Source organism: Agelaius tricolor, unplaced genomic scaffold (genome assembly GCF_023055355.1).
Source record: "Agelaius tricolor isolate 1412-34295 unplaced genomic scaffold, bAgeTri1.0.p SCAF_18, whole genome shotgun sequence".
Lineage (NCBI taxonomy): Eukaryota > Metazoa > Chordata > Aves > Passeriformes > Icteridae > Agelaius > Agelaius tricolor.
Genome location: NW_027269278.1, coordinates 11,319,182 through 11,335,391, shown reverse-complemented (window position 1 = coordinate 11,335,391; position 16,210 = coordinate 11,319,182). Strand labels below are relative to the sequence as shown.

The following is a 16,210-nucleotide window of genomic DNA, read 5'->3' as shown; positions in this document are numbered from 1 at the left end:
TACCCAAGACTGATGTCTCAGTGACAGTTGTACAGCTGTTTTATTTCCTTTTTAAAAATGTACTTTTTCTTAAAAAGCATTACCATGTATTTCAGCAAGATTTCTCATTTAATAATATGCAGAAGTTCAGGCAATATCCTGTTTAGATGGTTTCTATCTGATAATGAAAATGGCATTGACAGTGAGAGATTGCACTGAATAAATCATTCGTTGTGAGTTCTGTTTTATGCTGCAGCCAGGATGTGTCCTGTAAGTTCACAGCTGTTCTAACTTTTTCTTTTCCTCATCTAGACAGCTGTATGTCCATGAGATTTATTTCTTGATCTATGTGGACATGAAATCCTTCTTGGGATTATTGCCATAGAAACAAGCCATAACATAGAGCGTGTTAGAAGTAACAAATGGGATTTGGCAGTCCTTCCCATTTACTGCACAGAGTCTGAGCTATGTGCTACAAAAAGCAGCAATTACTTGCTCTCAGAGCTTTATTAACAGGCACATCTGCACATTCATTAGAACTGGATGCTTCAACTTCCATCCTGGCTGGGATGGCACTTACATGTTCTGGTCCTTAAACTAGAATCCAACATCTAGTTTATTTTCCAGTCAAGGCAGGAATTGGTCAGCTTTGACATTTTGGTTCCTTTTTGTTGGTTGCAAATGCCAGAGACAGCCTGTGTGAGCCTCCCAGAAGGAGATAAGGGATGGAAGTGCTGGCTCCAGGGAACGCTCCCTCCTTTGAAGGATGAAGTCACCCAAGTTTTGCTTGTAAAGCCTGATCTCCCACGGAGCTGGGGCTCAGCTGCCAGCCTCTCCCAGGGCTTCCCACCCTGCCTGGCTTACAGGAAGGATTCCCTTCTCCTTGGTGGCCCTGAGCAGGGGGAGCAGATGGGCTGTGCCAGGAAGGGAAGGGTTTTTTGCAGGAGAGAGCTCAGCAAGCTGTACCTGGAGCTGAGGCTGAGCTGCCTGGGTCACAGCACAGCTGCTGATATCCATAGGGGAGAAAGGCAAACTCCAAATTCTAAGCCAAATCCATGAGTCAGCTTTTGAAATGGTATGGGATAGTAAAGAGGCAGAAAAGCAGAGGGAACAGGATACAGAAAAGGGCAGAGGAATGTATTAAAGCCCAAGGTGTGTGTGCCTGAGCCCTGTGCTGTCACCTGAGCCTTCTGCCATGGGAGGTCACTGCTGGCTCAGCAGGGCTCAGGGTGCAGATCTTGCTTGGCTCTGGTGCTCCTCTCTTATCTCTTTCCTATCCTCCCTTTTATGAGGTAAAATCAAACATGAAAACAAATAGTCATGTCACAGAGGGGTCCCTTGCTCTGGATGATGCATTTGCAGACCTGGAAGGGAGCACACAATGTTCTTTTCCCATCCATGTCCTATAATGCTGCCTCTAGCTGAGAGAGGAGCAGCTTCCAGGGAGGGATTTCAGAGGCAGCTGGAGATGCTTTAAAGTTCTCAGGGCAAAATCTCTCATCCCCCTGCAGAAATTCAAAAACAAAACAACTTTGCTCAACAAGAGGAACATTCAAAGCTGATTGTAAACCACAAAATCAAGATGAAACCTAGAATGCAACCAGAAAACCCTAGATAAGTGAAATATAGGGATTTGAATCTGGGCTATGTGCTCAGAGTCTGCCTGGCCTCCTTTTCAGAAGTGCTGAGGACTGAGCAGCTCTAGTGAAAGCGATGAGTGCTCAGGATTTCTTTGAAACATTTATTTAGTACCTAAGTATAGATCTAGGACTGACTAACTTTGGGCTCCAAATATAGTTCAGGTGTCTGCCTTCTCACTCTTCCTCATTTCTCTTTTCCTTTCTATTTAATCTCTTCATGAGCTCCCACATTCTCTGTTTCCTCCAACTCCCTTCACTGTTCCATCCTCCCCCAGCTGACTCCTGCTCCCATCTCCTCGCTCACTCTGACACCTCTGCTGTCCCATGGGAGCCACAGGGCTCCAATCCCAAGCAAGCTCTATGTGGCACCCTTTTCTCTCCCTCACACCCTAAATTCTCCCTGCCTCGTTCTCAGGAGGGCAGAGGTTCAAACAAACTGCTTCATCCTGTTCAGGAACCTGCTGAGGTTTGTCCCAAGTATCTCCCTTCTCTTGTGTGGGCCTGCCCAGAGATATCAGTGAAAAGGGAATCATCACATCCACTCTTGACTGGGGGGAGCCCAAAGTAGCTGCCATCACTTTCTGGCCCAAAAGCATAAATCAAAATGTCCCATTTTCTGTGTTCTGCCCATTGCAGGCGTGATCTGCCAGTGCCAGCAATGAAAGAGATGTGGAGGTTGTCAAGAAGGGATCATGTTAATTTTGTGCACAGGAAGCTCTCATTAGTGGCTGTGTTGGTCAAATCAGCCAGAAGACAAATGTGGCTGTGGATCTGATGGATTTTGTCCTTGTCTCTTGTAGGAAGGCATGCCCCAAACACTGAGTTCTACCAGTATGTTTACCCCATGTGGCTTCAGCCCTCATCTACATACTTCAAAAGAAGGTGAACAAGGAGGACTGATCTTCCAGGATGGAAACCTTACCTCAGCATCTCTGGATGCTCTAATCCAGCATCTGATACCTACCACTGATTACTACCCTGAAGTAAGCAATTCACAGTATAATAAATGGTTTAATTTTGATGAATTGGGGCAGCACTTTATGCAAAAGTGCAAATATGTTAAATTTTGAATTAAGAGGGCTCATTTAAAAGCTGCATACAATTAAAGCTTGGTAAATTGATGCATTGCTTTAAATGCTGTTTCACTGCTCTATAATTGTTCCCATGAAGAAGCAGATCCCAAAGATGATGCTGCCTTTAAATAAGAGAACAGGGTTGGGGGGGAGCTGACGTGGTGATGAATTAGTGATGTAGCACTAATGTTGGAGCTTTTCAAAAATAGCAGCGCTTCCCAGAGAGGTTTAGAGAAAAACTGAAGCAAAGAACTCCCAAGTCTGAACTGGCATTAAATTAGCTGAGTTTCAGTGGCTGCTGAAGTCATCCAGGTTTGCCTGTATGTACAGAGCATTCCCTTGGTGATAACAGAGATGCTTCTTCTGGTGGGTTTATAATTTACCTGTATTGTATTCACAACTTTGCAGTCACTGGACAGCATAATCCAGATCCCAATCGTTGCTGTATCAGTGGAAATTAAGTGTTTCCTTGCCAAGAGTGTGAGGATCTAAACTGGAAGCAGGTTTATGGTCCTGCAAGCTATTGACTTCACTGGATTTTCAGTGGAATTCAGACATCCTCAGTGGAATTCAGACAGAGTTTGACTGGAAGACTTTTAAGTGCTAATATATCTCCATGGCTTGTATTTCAAAGCACAGAGGAACATTGACTTCTGGGTACTTGAGGAGACTGGGAAAGTTATCAATGCAGAGCAGGCAGCATGTTTTAAATTACCCGGAGCTCAGTTTCTGATCAGCTAAAAATAAGTAATAAAGAAGCATCTCAATTAAAAAAAAAAAAAAAAAAAAAAGGAACAGAAAGGCAATAAAAATAGGTAATGGGCAGATCAGGCTGTGAGATTTTCATTAGGCAATGCATGATATGTAATATTATACCTGCTGCTTGGGAGCATGGCTGGGGCTGGGGGAAAGGAGATAATTCAGGTGCAAGGATGCAAGAAGGGGTCAGGATGCAACAGCTGAGACTTCATGCATGTATTTTAAATTCACTGCTGGAATAATTTGAATAATCCAAGGATTTATCCAGCAGACCTGCTTCCCACAGCTTCACAGATGTGGAACTGCATATGGTATGACTTGGCTGATAGAAATGAAATTTGGGGAGTTAATAGAATAAATGAAAGATTGCTTAAAATAGGCTGGATGATATCTGCAGGGCAATAGCAAGATGTGGCCGATGTGGGGGAGTCTGCAGCTCCCAACCCAGTACAAGACAGAGTTTCCTGCCCATTTAGCTGTACTGTCTCCAGCACCCTGGCTGGGCTGTCTCCTGTGCCTGGGCTTGCTCCTGCATGTTCTCTTCACTGGATGCTTGCCCAGAGTTTAGGCAACCAAGGGCTGGAGGTAGATGATGTGGAGGAAGGAGATGCTGCTGCTCCTGTGCCCAGTGTAACCAGTTCCAGGGTCAGGAATTGTTTTGTCTTTTAGTTCCTAAAGATCTTGCCAAGTAGAAATGAAAAAGCTGTGAAGTTCAAGGCTTTTACAGTCAATATTACCCACTGTGCGGCTGCTTACAGTAGGTCTCCTTGTCTTTCTCCTGCAGAAAGCCTATATCTTTACATTCCTGCTGAGTTCCAGACTCTTCATTGAACCCCATGAGCTTTTGTCCCGGGTTTGTCACAAGTGCATCGAGCAGCAGCGGCTGGATGACCCCGTGCTGGACAAGGTTAGTTTATGCTTACAGCAGAAAAATGTGAGGTGTTTTCAGTGGATAGAAGATTCTGGGGCTCTGGTGTGTGTCCCTTGCCACCCTTTAGATTGAAGGAATCTTTCTCATAAAGGATTTGCACTGAGGTCCTGCCATTGAGGCATCCTGGTATCCATGTCTGAGAGCAATGTTTCAGGCAGTAGTCACTTCAATTCTTCTTCTAATTTTCCCTTTCCCCCTGTCTCAGTCTTCCCAGGTGACTTTCCTTCTTAACTCCTTTAAGGCTCTGGGGAAGCCTGGAGGATGCAAGGAGGTAGGACATAACCCTCACACACTGTTGGGTGCTGATGTCCACACACCACTCTCTCTCCCATTTTTACTGACTGTCTCTGCCCCTTTGCTTTCTTGCTCCTGGTACAGTGATATTTCCCCTTGGCCTTCCCTGTGACTTTGAGCACCATGTAACAGGGGGACAGGTGCCCACCACCCTGCTGCCCTCTGCCCTCAGAGCACCAGGAATGGGCAGGAGCAGCAGTGGGGCCCTCACAGGTGAACAGAATGAGAAAATCCAAGCTGCTCCTGCCTCAGCACTCTTCCCACTTTGCCCCAGGGACTGTGCAGCCTGGTACAGTGTATGGGAACACATGTGCACCCTCTGGCAGTGCCACAGACAGTGCAGAGGTGATGGGTCCCACTGGATGCTGATCAGTGCTGGGTTCTGCCCAAGCTCTCCTTGCTGCATTGGTGAACACTTGGTTGGTATGTTATTTATCTGGAGCAGGAGATGCACCTTCAGAGCAGGGGAGAGGGACAGAACATGCATTTGTTGGAAATTTCCAGAACTTCTGAAATGGTTTTCAGGATCAGGCTTTCCAGCTTTGAAACTGTGAGTTTGGCATCAAATACTGAGTCCCCAACATCTGACCATGCGCTTGTTTTTGCACAGACAGCTGGTTCCATGGGTAGCAGGAGCTCTGCCTTCACTGTGGAGAGCCATTCTCCAGAATGCTCAGCAATCCCAGACTTGGGTTACCCATACAGTCAGTGTTAATAGAAGTATCTGTATGGGGTGAACCATGCAAAACAAGTTTTCTAAGGTGTGAGGTTCCGTTCTCCAGTTCTATGAGATACAGGTTTAGAAGAATTAAATGTGAGCATTGCAAAGTTTTGCTGCTCATTAAACTTTTAAGAAATGAAAAACACTGTGTTATTATGAAGACTTCTTATCTGCCTGAAGTTCATCTGGGTGTTGTAGCAATACAGGGCTGGTGGGACACAGCTGATTTTGTGTTCCTGAAAGTGGGGCTGATTTTGAAACCTTGTACACTCAAAACCTCTCATCCCATGTCCTGTGACTTGCACAAAGTCCTCTCCATCAATTCATAATGCAGTTTACACAGCTGGAGCAAATGTCTCCCCAGACCTTTGTAGTTTCCAATAAAGCTTTCCCTTCAGCAGCCACCTGCTGCTTTTGAGCCTGAGTTTAATGCTAGCTGACAGCAGTTATTTTTAGAGATGTGGCTCATTGAAACCTGTTGTTGGTGGAAAGCTGAAATATGCATTTTGACCACCTTGGTTGAAAAACAAAGAGCCAGGGAGCTTAAGAGTATAATTTTTCCTGATTACAGGGTACACTTCAGCTGCAGTACGTGGGGATGCAGAAGGCTGTTTGTTTCAGTCTGTGTTTTCTGTAAATAAAAATGCAGTTTGTTTTCTAACACCATTTCCTTTTCACATAACAGAGGATGAAAGCTTTGGGAGCAGCCACACTGGCTGTCTTTTGAGACAACACTAATGCACCAGTTGTGCCATTCTCTGCATTTCCCTCCTTGCCCCATCCCAATCCTCAGATAAATCTCCACCAGAAGTGGGCATCAGCTTTAAGCTGTGTGAGTGTCCTTGTCCCATCATGACCTTGAGCTCATGTGGGAAGAGAGCAACATTACCAGCAGCCCAGATAAAGTTACAAAAGTGCTGCTGTTCTGTTCATCTTTTTCTTCATTGTGCATCTGCCACTGGTCACTAAACAGTTTTTTTCATACAGCCAGAAAGCAAAGGAGCAAAAAACCCTCTTTGATGGTCAAGAAAGTCAATGCAGTTTTTCAGAGAAGGACGAAAATATAGAAGGGTTGTAAGTACAAAAGGGAAGAACAAATGGTTCAAATCAGCAGAAAAGCCAGATGTTTTTAAAAAAGGTATAAAGGTTGCACCAACAAAATGTCCATCCAACAATAAACAGGCCAATTGCATGTGCAGAATACTTAAATCTGCATGTAAAACAGGCAGTTGTGCATGCACCTGAGTTCTGGTACATTTTGCATGCCAAAATGTAATATTTGTGCACCACACTCTGTATGCATGTGTACAGGTTTTGCAGGTGCAACACAAATGCCTTCTTTGAAAACCTGGTCCCACGTTCAGTGACACACACAGAAAGTGAGAGGCTTTAATGAGTAATCATGTTTCAGTCCATCATTCAATGGTTTGCATTTCAGGCTCGAATCAGAAAGTTTGGACCCAAAATCTTACAGTTGCTGACAGAGTGGACAGAGACATTCCCATATGACTTTCAGGAAGAGCGGATGATTGGCCATCTCAAAGACATGATTCACAGGATAGCTCCATGTGATGAGGTGAGGATGCCTGACTTGGGATGTTCTGCTGATACATTGAGTTCGTTTTCCCACTTGGTTCCTCCTTTTCCTCTTTTTTCTGCATTCTGTTCCATGCCTCTTCCTGGATGCTCCCAGAGGGTTTTTTCCCAATAATGTAAAAACCTGGAGTATCTTCCCTGAAAGCTACATCTCTCTTTAGGTGCTCCTGGAGCAGTGAGCATTGGAATTTATCTCCTGCACATGGAATTGTAGGATAGCAGCACTCCCATTTTATAGAAGGAATATGTGAAGGCACAGCATAGACTGTCATTGCTGGTGACAATTTAAACAGTAGCAGAGCTGTGATCTCCCAAGCTATGATCATAGAATCACAGGCTGCTTTGGGCTGAAGGGACCTTAAAGACCATCTTGTTCCACATCCCTGCCATGGGCAGGGACACCTCCCTCTAGACCAGGTGGCTTCAAGCCCTGTTCCACCTGGCCTTGAACACTTCCAAGGGTGGAGCATCCACACCTTCTCTGGATCCAAGTTCTTATATTTAAAGAAAATACTAATATTAGTGGACATGTAGCTTGTCTGGGAGCATGGAGGTGGCAGAAGACAGCAGTGTGTGGCCTGCTGAGCACAGACTCAGGCTAGAGGTCTGTATGGTCCTGGGGTTCAAATATGTGAGCTCTGTGTGTGGCACAGTGGGCCACAGTGAATGGAGCCTCTGGGAGAGGCAAATTCAGGTGGGTGAACCCCATAAATTAATTCGGAAACATTAAAAAGACCACAAAGTTCATGAAAATAATAAGCAAATAGTACACTGAGAGTCTCTAATTATTTCTAGGTTAACTGTGGGATGTGGAAAAATTCAGTTCCACTGGCTACATGAAGGCCTGGCCTCGAGCCACAGAGGGGTGCAGTCCAGCAGAACAGCAAGAACTTACCCATGAGGATGAGAGAGAGAAGAGGGGAGAGAGGACAGAAGGAATTAGCAGGGCTGCAGCACAACAACAATGAAATTGGGCTCTCCCATGCACATGAAATATAAATGGAAACAGCTGCTCTTGGACTGGGCTGGCAGCTGTAGGCTGGCATGGATTGACTGGCTGGGCTGGGAGGGAAGGGATAGGACAGGGAAGCTGTGAGACACGGTGGAGGTGAAGGCAACAAATAATTCAGAAAGAGCCAAAGTGTCTTTAGTTCCATTAACCAGAGCAGTAGAATTCCCTCAAGGAAAAGAGGCAATGGACTTGCTCCTGGCCAGCCACAGCAAAAGATGCCTTGCAGCCCTTCAGCATCAGGAGTGAGGGAAACCCATGCAGACCCTCCAGAATTGTGTCAACAGTTTGTGTCCACCAAAGGGTGGAGAACAGGGACTTAGAATGTGCTCTTTAACAGCAGCAGTTGCCCTGATGAAGAATCACAAATGCTATAAATTAAATTTCTGCATGCAAAGCAGGGGTTTATTTGCCTAACCTGAGCAAGCACTGCCCACCTTTGCTCTGGAGCGTGCACAGCTGTGTACAAATCCTTGTGGGTGCCCTGGGGGCCCTCAGACTACATTAGTTTCAAATCATTGTTTTTCAGATATTACTAGGCACTGTAATTGCAAGTGATTATGCCTGAGCAAGATCAATAATTAATTTAAGAAACAGCTCATATCCTCCAAATGCAAATTTCCTTTTTTTTAAGGGACAGAACAGAACAGTTATGGTGACCATTAGATTTTTGGAAGGAACTTGTTCCTATTGTGAATCACAGAAGTTAAAGACTGAAAGATTTGTGATGTCATCCAGTCCATGTAGGTCAGTGCAGGATTTTCCCCTGCAGTGTCTGCTCCTGTTCTTTGTAGAGTCCACTTTCTAAAGGTTGTCATGTGCTTATAAATGTGTCCATGCTGAGAAGCATTTCTTAGTAAGTGCTGTGATTTGCATTTAGAGTTAGAAATTTTAATTAAAATTTGAGCTCCTAAGCCACCTGCTGAGGCCTGCTGTCTTCAGAGGAACTTTCCTAGTTAAGAACGAAACATTTTCTTTAAATATTAAACAGTAGTGTGCTTCTTTTGACTGTTAATGTGGCAGGGAAGTGAAATTGGTTGATAAGTCCAGCATGCAGCCCCTGTACAGTGGGGGGTCACTTTGTGCCAAGATAATTACCAGCACGTTGAAGGTAATGAACAATGTTGTTTTCAGTTCGTGGATGTAGTTTAAAGAAGGCAGGAAAGGCTTTTAGAAAGGCAAAAGCAGGATTTTTTTTTTAATTTCTCTCTCAATATGCACAGAAAAGCTTTCTAAGCATGGGTGCACCCAACTGATTTCCAGTGAGTCTCTTCAAGAGTTCTGATTTCTGTGTAATTGTTTTTGTCCTTTCAGTGTGTCTCTTTTTTTTTTCATTCTGTATTAGGTGGTTGGCATACCTGTGTCTTTGTTTACTGTTGTCTATATCTATTTTTTGTGCCATATTCCCTAAAAAATGAGGTGAAACTAGATCTCTTGATAAAGATTTATTGAAAGACTGGCTAATATGCATGTCTTTCAAGCAATTTTATGCAGCTTTTTGTCCAAACTATGAAGAATTTGATACTGCATAGACATGGCTGGTCCAAGATTTTTCATCCAAACTCCTTTTAGATAGAGGAGCTGGGTTTCCAGCCAAGTCTTTTAGCCAGATGTTTTTTATTCATTAGGAGGTTTGGCTTTCAGTACTGTACCCCACCCCCAAAAAACTGAGTTTCCCATTTACAAAATAAGTTCACAAAATGCCAAATGTGTCTCTAGTTGAGTTTTCACTAAAAAATCCCACTGTGTTCACAGAGCTTCATAAGCTGTGTTGAGATTTGCAAACACACCTGGATGTAAAACAGAGAAATATTTAGGTGGTGCTCAGTAGTTTGGGTCCAGAACAGTCTTTGTTAAACACAAGTGTGACCATCTGTTGACATGAGGATTTACATGAAGAAGGCCTTTACAGCTAATATACATCAGTAACAGATAGAAACTGAAAGAGTGGGGCTTTCCTCAGTCAGTTTTCACTCCACCTTTGGGATTTGATTCCAAATACATTGTGTGTTGTCATTCTCCAAGAAATGTCCCTCCTGCCTTCTGGGGACTTGCTTCATTTCAGACTTAACAGCTGCTTTACAAATAAAAGGCTGACTTATCCTGCTCATCTGGTACATGTTCTAGCCCAGCTCAAGAGAGCATCTTCCTTAAGTGAAAGGAGAGCAATGTGAGTCCAAGAGAGCAATGTGAAACCTTTTGTTAGAAAAGCTGCATCAAAGTTACAAAGTGTTGTGGCAAAAGTTGAAGCACTTGGGATGTTGTAAAGGTCTCCAGCCTTTCCTACCCTGTCATGAAGACAGAGTAGATGTGAGAAGTTATTCTTCACTGTGAAGGAGGAGGAGGTGCTGTCTCCAATGTGCAGATTGGATTCTGTGCAGCTGAGAAGAGCACGGTCTCTGATTCTTTGAGCACTTAAAATGTGAATGTTGTCAATGCCTAACACTGAAGACTATCCACAGCCTACAAAACTCTGAAGACAAGGGCTGGATCTAAACCATGGGATGACTTCCCAAAGGCTCACTTAAGCTGCATCCAGCTTGGGACACAGGTGTGTGCTGTTCTCTGTGGTGAGGCACAGTCTAGCCAAGGACATTTCCAGTTCACCTTATCCTTAGAACCCACCCAGCAGTTCTGTTATCTCAGTTTTGTGATGTCTGCACCTGTCAGTCATGAACAGTTGGAGTAATTTCTTTCTGCCCATCCTCCATGGCCAGAGACTCCATTCATTGTCTGTAAAGAGTTGCTCCAGCTCTGAGAACAACCTGGGCAGGTTGGTAATGATGATCCTGCTGAGCACATGGCTGTGCTTGGAATACAATATGAGCTTCCTTCAGCAGCAATTAACATTTGGATATTAAATACCCAAAGCTACACAATGCTCCAGCCACTCCAGCTGGGTAGCAAGCAGCTGCAAGCTTCTTCTGCATTTGGGTCAAAAGGATGGAGAAAATAGCATTAGAAACATTTCCTATTCCTAATAAATAAGAGGTGACAAAGCAGCCTTAACAGGTAGAGTTCTCAGCCAAAATGCAGCTGACATAAAAGATAGGTACCAAAAGCTGCTGTGCTCCAGAGAGCTGCAGTAACTCATGTGGTGGCTTTGCCTCTCCTTTGAGCCTGATGTTGGCAGCAATCTGGAGTATCAGTGCCAGCCCAACCCACCAGTCCTGCCTGCCTCTTCTCTTGTCTGCAGTCTCTGTGTCCAGAGCACAGAATTGTAATTAAGCCAACTGGTTATTCTGAAATAGGCTTGTTGGAAATAAAATGGTAACCTGTTGCTGCCTTAGGAGTATTTTGCAGAAAGGAAAATTCAGCACAAAAACCCACTCCAATGTCAAGTTTTCTGGGTTGCTTATGTTTCTCTCCCTGTCTCTCCAGGCTTACTGGAAAAAGATGAATCAGCTTTTGCAAGCCCTGAATCAGAAGCTTGCAACCCTCAGCCATGGGCAAGAAGGGATTGTCAAGATCAGTACTGCTGTCTCTGATAAGCTGGTTGCCTTTAAAACTAAACCTCCATCAATTCAGAGAGAAATCCTGAGTGTCTGCAGTGACCCTTACACCCTGGCTCAGCAGCTGACACATGTGGAGCTGGTAAGTGGGAATGGTTCCCAACTTGTGCAGCCAGAGATGTTATTTTAAGCCATCAGCTGCTAAGTATTCCAGACATAACCAAAAAATGTCTGCACTGCTGCAGCCTATCCCATGCTGTATCAGCACTGCAGCAGGAGGCAGGGTTTGACAGGTTAAGAGATGCTTGGCAAGAAAACAATATATCAGAGTGTCCCTGTGCAGCTTGGAGCAGGTCACTGTACTTCTGCTTGCTTGTTTGTGAAATGAGAATCTATCCCAGCAAAGTCAAGTCCTAGGAATGTCACTTTTATAAGGTGCTCAGAGCTCCACAGGCTCTGCAGGTGCTATTGAAATGGTCATTTATAAATGGCTGGTCATTTTAAAATGGCCTTTATAAAAGGCTGGTCATTAAGCTGTTTATAAATTTGGAAGAAATTTTAGCAGTTCAAATCCATTTCTGCAAATACACAAAGCAGTGGGTTGTCTGATGTGCCTTTCATTCTTCCCTTTGGGATTTTGTGCATGGACATATAAGGGTGTGCAGATACCACCCCCACAAATTCCTGCTGTTCCCCCTGTGCTGGGCTGCAGTCTGCTCCCAAACAGGCTCTTGTGTGAAAAATTGCAGTGCTGGAGCCTTGGTTGTGCTGCACACCCTTCTCCCAGGGTCAGGTCCTCCCCACAGACCTCCTGGCTGTGCACAGAGAACATAAAACATTGCTGCCATCTGCAGATCTCTCCTTGCTCTGGTGCCCTGCTGCCTGTCCTCCTTCCCTCTGCTCATCCTGCAGGGGAAGGATGGAAAAACAAAACATGAAATGCACTGTGGATTGGAGTGAGTAGTAGGAAATCAGAAATTCAGATTTCTGATGATAGTTTATATTCTGTTTGTCAAGAAATGGAATGGGTATTTTTCAGAACATGCAGCTTTGGCTCTCTTTGCTTTATGTAACTTAAGCCAGAGAGTAGAAGTCCTTTTGCATGGAGGTTTTCCTTGCTTTTGTTTTTTTCCTCTTCCACAGTGCAACTGTCTTCCAAGGGGAAATTCCCTGTAACCAGGGCTTCACTGCCTTTTTAATACAGATCCAGCCAGAGATTTTAATTCCACTGTACTGTAATCAATTCTCTCTACCTTCTCTTTCATTGCTATGTCTGATTCATCAAGTGCTCTGCACTGAAACTGTCTGATGCTTATTTGTTAGTAAGAATTATTTGATACTTATTGAAAACAGTTATTGATTAGTAAGAGCCCTATACAGTTATCAGTGTTTGGGTGAGAGGGCCAGAGAAAAAGCCTAGGACTAGACATAAAATTTTCCCTTGACCAGAATTACCATTTATTTTATTGTTGCTTGAGTATTCTAAGTTTGGATTGTAGGAATTACAAAATACCTCCTCTAAAATACCTTTCTGGCCTACAACCTACTGAAAATGTTTATTTTTCTAATAAACACGTTTAAGGAGAGGGAAAAGCCTAGCAGGAGGGTCAGTGTGTTGTTGGAGCTGCCACATTTTTTCAGGAGCTGCTGGAGGTGGCCTCTCTTTTACTAAGAGGGAGCACCAAGCAGAACTGATGTCTGCTGGCTCCCTGTGCATCCAGCACAGTGGAGGGGACTCTTACTGTGGCTTGTCAGTATTTATTCTAATTTTCTTTTTTCTGCTGACATAGTTCTAATTGTTGTTATGAATTTTAATGTCCAGTTAGTTGGCTGTGTAGCAGCTCAGTGACACCACTCAGTGCTGACAGAAAATGATGTTGTTTTATCAAGAGAAACAGAAGATATTCTGGGGTGCTTTCTTATTTTTCCCTCTCTCTTCCCACTTCCCTACCCTCAACAGGAAAGACTAAGTCACATTGGACCTGAGGAGTTTGTGCAGGCATTTGTCCATAAGGACCCTCTGGATGGCACCAAGGTATGGTTTCTCCACACACAAAGTGTCTCCTGTGACCACAGTTTGTGCAGTTGTGACGAGGTCCCCACGAGCAGGGACACAAGCTGACATGGGCCAGGCCAGCTGGTGGCCTGTGCTGTCATGGCCAGGATGGGAACCTGCTGGCAGAGCTGACACTGGCAGGTCACTGCCATTCCTCCCTGCTGACAAACTGGCCACCACCCTGCTGTGCTCTCAGCCTTGTTCCTCCCAAGCTCTTTGAGAGGGACAGATGCTTGTGGCTGTGCACAGCCAGGGAATGTCTGCTGCTTTGCTGAAGGACTGGAGGCTCTGGGTGTGATGTAATGGCCTCAGTGTGTGCCCAGACACCACAGCCATGAGTCAGTGAGTCATGAATCAACTCTTCTCTCTCTACACAATAACCCAAAGCACCACAGGGAACAGAGTGCCTGATCAGGGCTTCATCCAAAGGCTGTGAAAGCCACTTGGAATCTTTCCACTGATTCCACTGAGGTTTGAAGTAACATTTCACTGAGTGCCTCAATAAGGAAAGAGACTTCCTAGCTGGAGAGGGAGTCAGAGATTTCACATACTGTCTGAAAAGAAAGGATGGAAAATTCTTGCCCTGGAGTGTGTATACATTCCAACTGAGATCATACATCAATGGCTGAATTTCCTCATTGGATCCTCAAAGGTATCAGGAAGACCTGTGTCTGTACTGCTGCACAAAGAGCACCAACATAGCTTGTAATGGGGAAAAGATGGATGGATGGATGGATGGATGGATGGATGGATGGATGGATGGATGGATGGATGAAACGTGCAACACTGGGCCCTTTCCTTCTTGCCTTGGACTTGTGGAGATTCTGCAGTTTGTTTCAGCATGAGGGAAATAGGGAGAGATGGAGTTCCAGGTATTCTGGGCATTGTTCACATTCCTTAGAAAAGAGCTCAAAGGCAGCAAATGTGTGTCAGAAACACAAGTACCAAACCAGCCACAGTGAGATTTCAGCCACCTGGGCTTCATATCAGCAAGGCTGATCACAGTGGGATCACGGTCTGGAGCTTTTCTTCAGGCTCTGAGTGGTTGATTTAGCAAAGCTTCTGTGCTGAGATATAGCCCAGGGGAGAGCATTGCACACAAAATCACAAAACAGTTTAGGTTGGAAAAGACCTTTAAGATCATGAGCTCCAACCCTTAACCTAGCACTGCCAAGGCCACCACTAAACCATGTCCCCAGGTGCCACACCCATACATTTTTTGAACACCTCCAGAGATGGTGATTCCACCACTTTCCTGGGCAGCCTGTTCCAATGCCCAACTACCCTTTCAGTGAAGAAATTTTTCCTAATATCTAATCTAAACTTCTTCAGGTACAACTTGAGGGCATTTCCTTTTGTCTTGCTGCTTGTTACTTGGGAGAAGAGACCAACCCTACAACCTCCTTCCATGGAGCTGTGGAGAGCAAGAAGGTTCCCCCTCTTTGTCTCCAAGCTGAGCTCCCTCAGCTGCTGCTCCTCAGATCTGTGCCCCATACCCTTCCCCAGCTCCTCTGCCCTTCTCTGGACACATCTTGGGACAAAGTAGCACCAACCTTATGTGGAGTCATATTCCCTGACCCATGGAGAACATCCCTGTCAGACACAGGGAGTTGGCTCAGGTCTGAATTCCCTCCAGCTGGAGATCATATTAAACATCTTTCTTGCATGAGGGCTTCAAAAGGCTTCACTTATGAATGTTTATCAAGCATTCTGAGCTGCAGATGGAAGATGCTTGGGAGGTGCTAAATATTGCTGCCATTTATAAAGCTTAACCTTTAAAAAGCAGTCTGTCTCCACTTTACTGTTGCACATTTTTCACAAGTTTTGCATTATTAGCTGTGGCTCTTACGCCCTGGCACAGGACAGCAGTTCTGAGATGGAAATACTATTTTCAGAACAAAACCTGGGGTTTGTGTACTTTTTGCTGTAATAGGAAACAAGAAACAGCACGTGAGAAGCAGCTGCTATAGTTAGACTGGGGCTGATTTGGGTTTCCTTTGGGTTTTTGATATTTACGTGCTGCTTGCTAACATTTACTTTTGAGATGTTTTAAAAATACACTTTTATTGTGTTTGTGGTCTATTCATAAAGTGGCTCAGAATTTCAGTCCTGTTAGGCTTTGCTCCTCCACAGCATGGTACTGTGATTTCTGTTCCTAAACACGTCTGTATACAGAATCACAGGTGAATATTTTCTTACTGGAATTACCTTGGGAATCATATTAAGCCACTTTTCCTAAGGGGTTTTTAGTCACTGGTTTGCCTTAGATAATATGGGTGATCCCATTGACATTAATGGATCTTTGCTTATGCATTATGATTTTCCTCTTAGTGACATGTGTTTATGGTGCCTCTGGGAAATGATCATCCTAATAAAACAGAAATCAGTATTCTCTGGTACCCTCTAGTGGATGTTCCTGAATGTTCAGACAAATCTCTTGAACTTTAGAGAGCTGTGTCCTAGATGGATTGTCTAAGAGTTTAAAGCTGGGCAAAGCATTTGAAATCTTACAATCCCAAGCAACATATTCAGGCTGTGTGAAAAAATTTTCTGTTGATGACAAAGGAACTCAAAGACTTCAGCCAAGTCTCTGCTCACATAGTCTGTATCAGTTATGGGAATTTATGTTAAATTTTATATAAATAAGTGAAAAATATGCTTCTTCTAATGGCTTTTATCAGTGAAGTGCTTCTGGCATGT

At 44.3% G+C, this 16,210-nt stretch overlaps 1 protein-coding gene across 3 annotated transcripts in view; it reads left to right on the top strand.

Moving 5' to 3' along the window:
* Window positions 1-16,210, top strand: part of RASGEF1C (RasGEF domain family member 1C) — a 72,037-nt gene that overhangs the window by 37,738 nt on the left and 18,089 nt on the right. For 2 of the 3 annotated variants that reach the window (XM_071443272.1, XM_071443271.1), the window contains 6 exons: window positions 2,420-2,602; window positions 4,236-4,358; window positions 4,588-4,653; window positions 6,836-6,973; window positions 11,384-11,596; window positions 13,415-13,489. In XM_071443272.1, the coding sequence (XP_071299373.1) occupies window positions 2,426-2,602; window positions 4,236-4,358; window positions 4,588-4,653; window positions 6,836-6,973; window positions 11,384-11,596; window positions 13,415-13,489 (792 nt within the window). In that variant the 5' untranslated portion in view covers window positions 2,420-2,425. The remainder of the gene's footprint in view (window positions 1-2,419; window positions 2,603-4,235; window positions 4,359-4,587; window positions 4,654-6,835; window positions 6,974-11,383; window positions 11,597-13,414; window positions 13,490-16,210) is intronic. The other variant, XM_071443273.1, reaches the window with a different exon arrangement.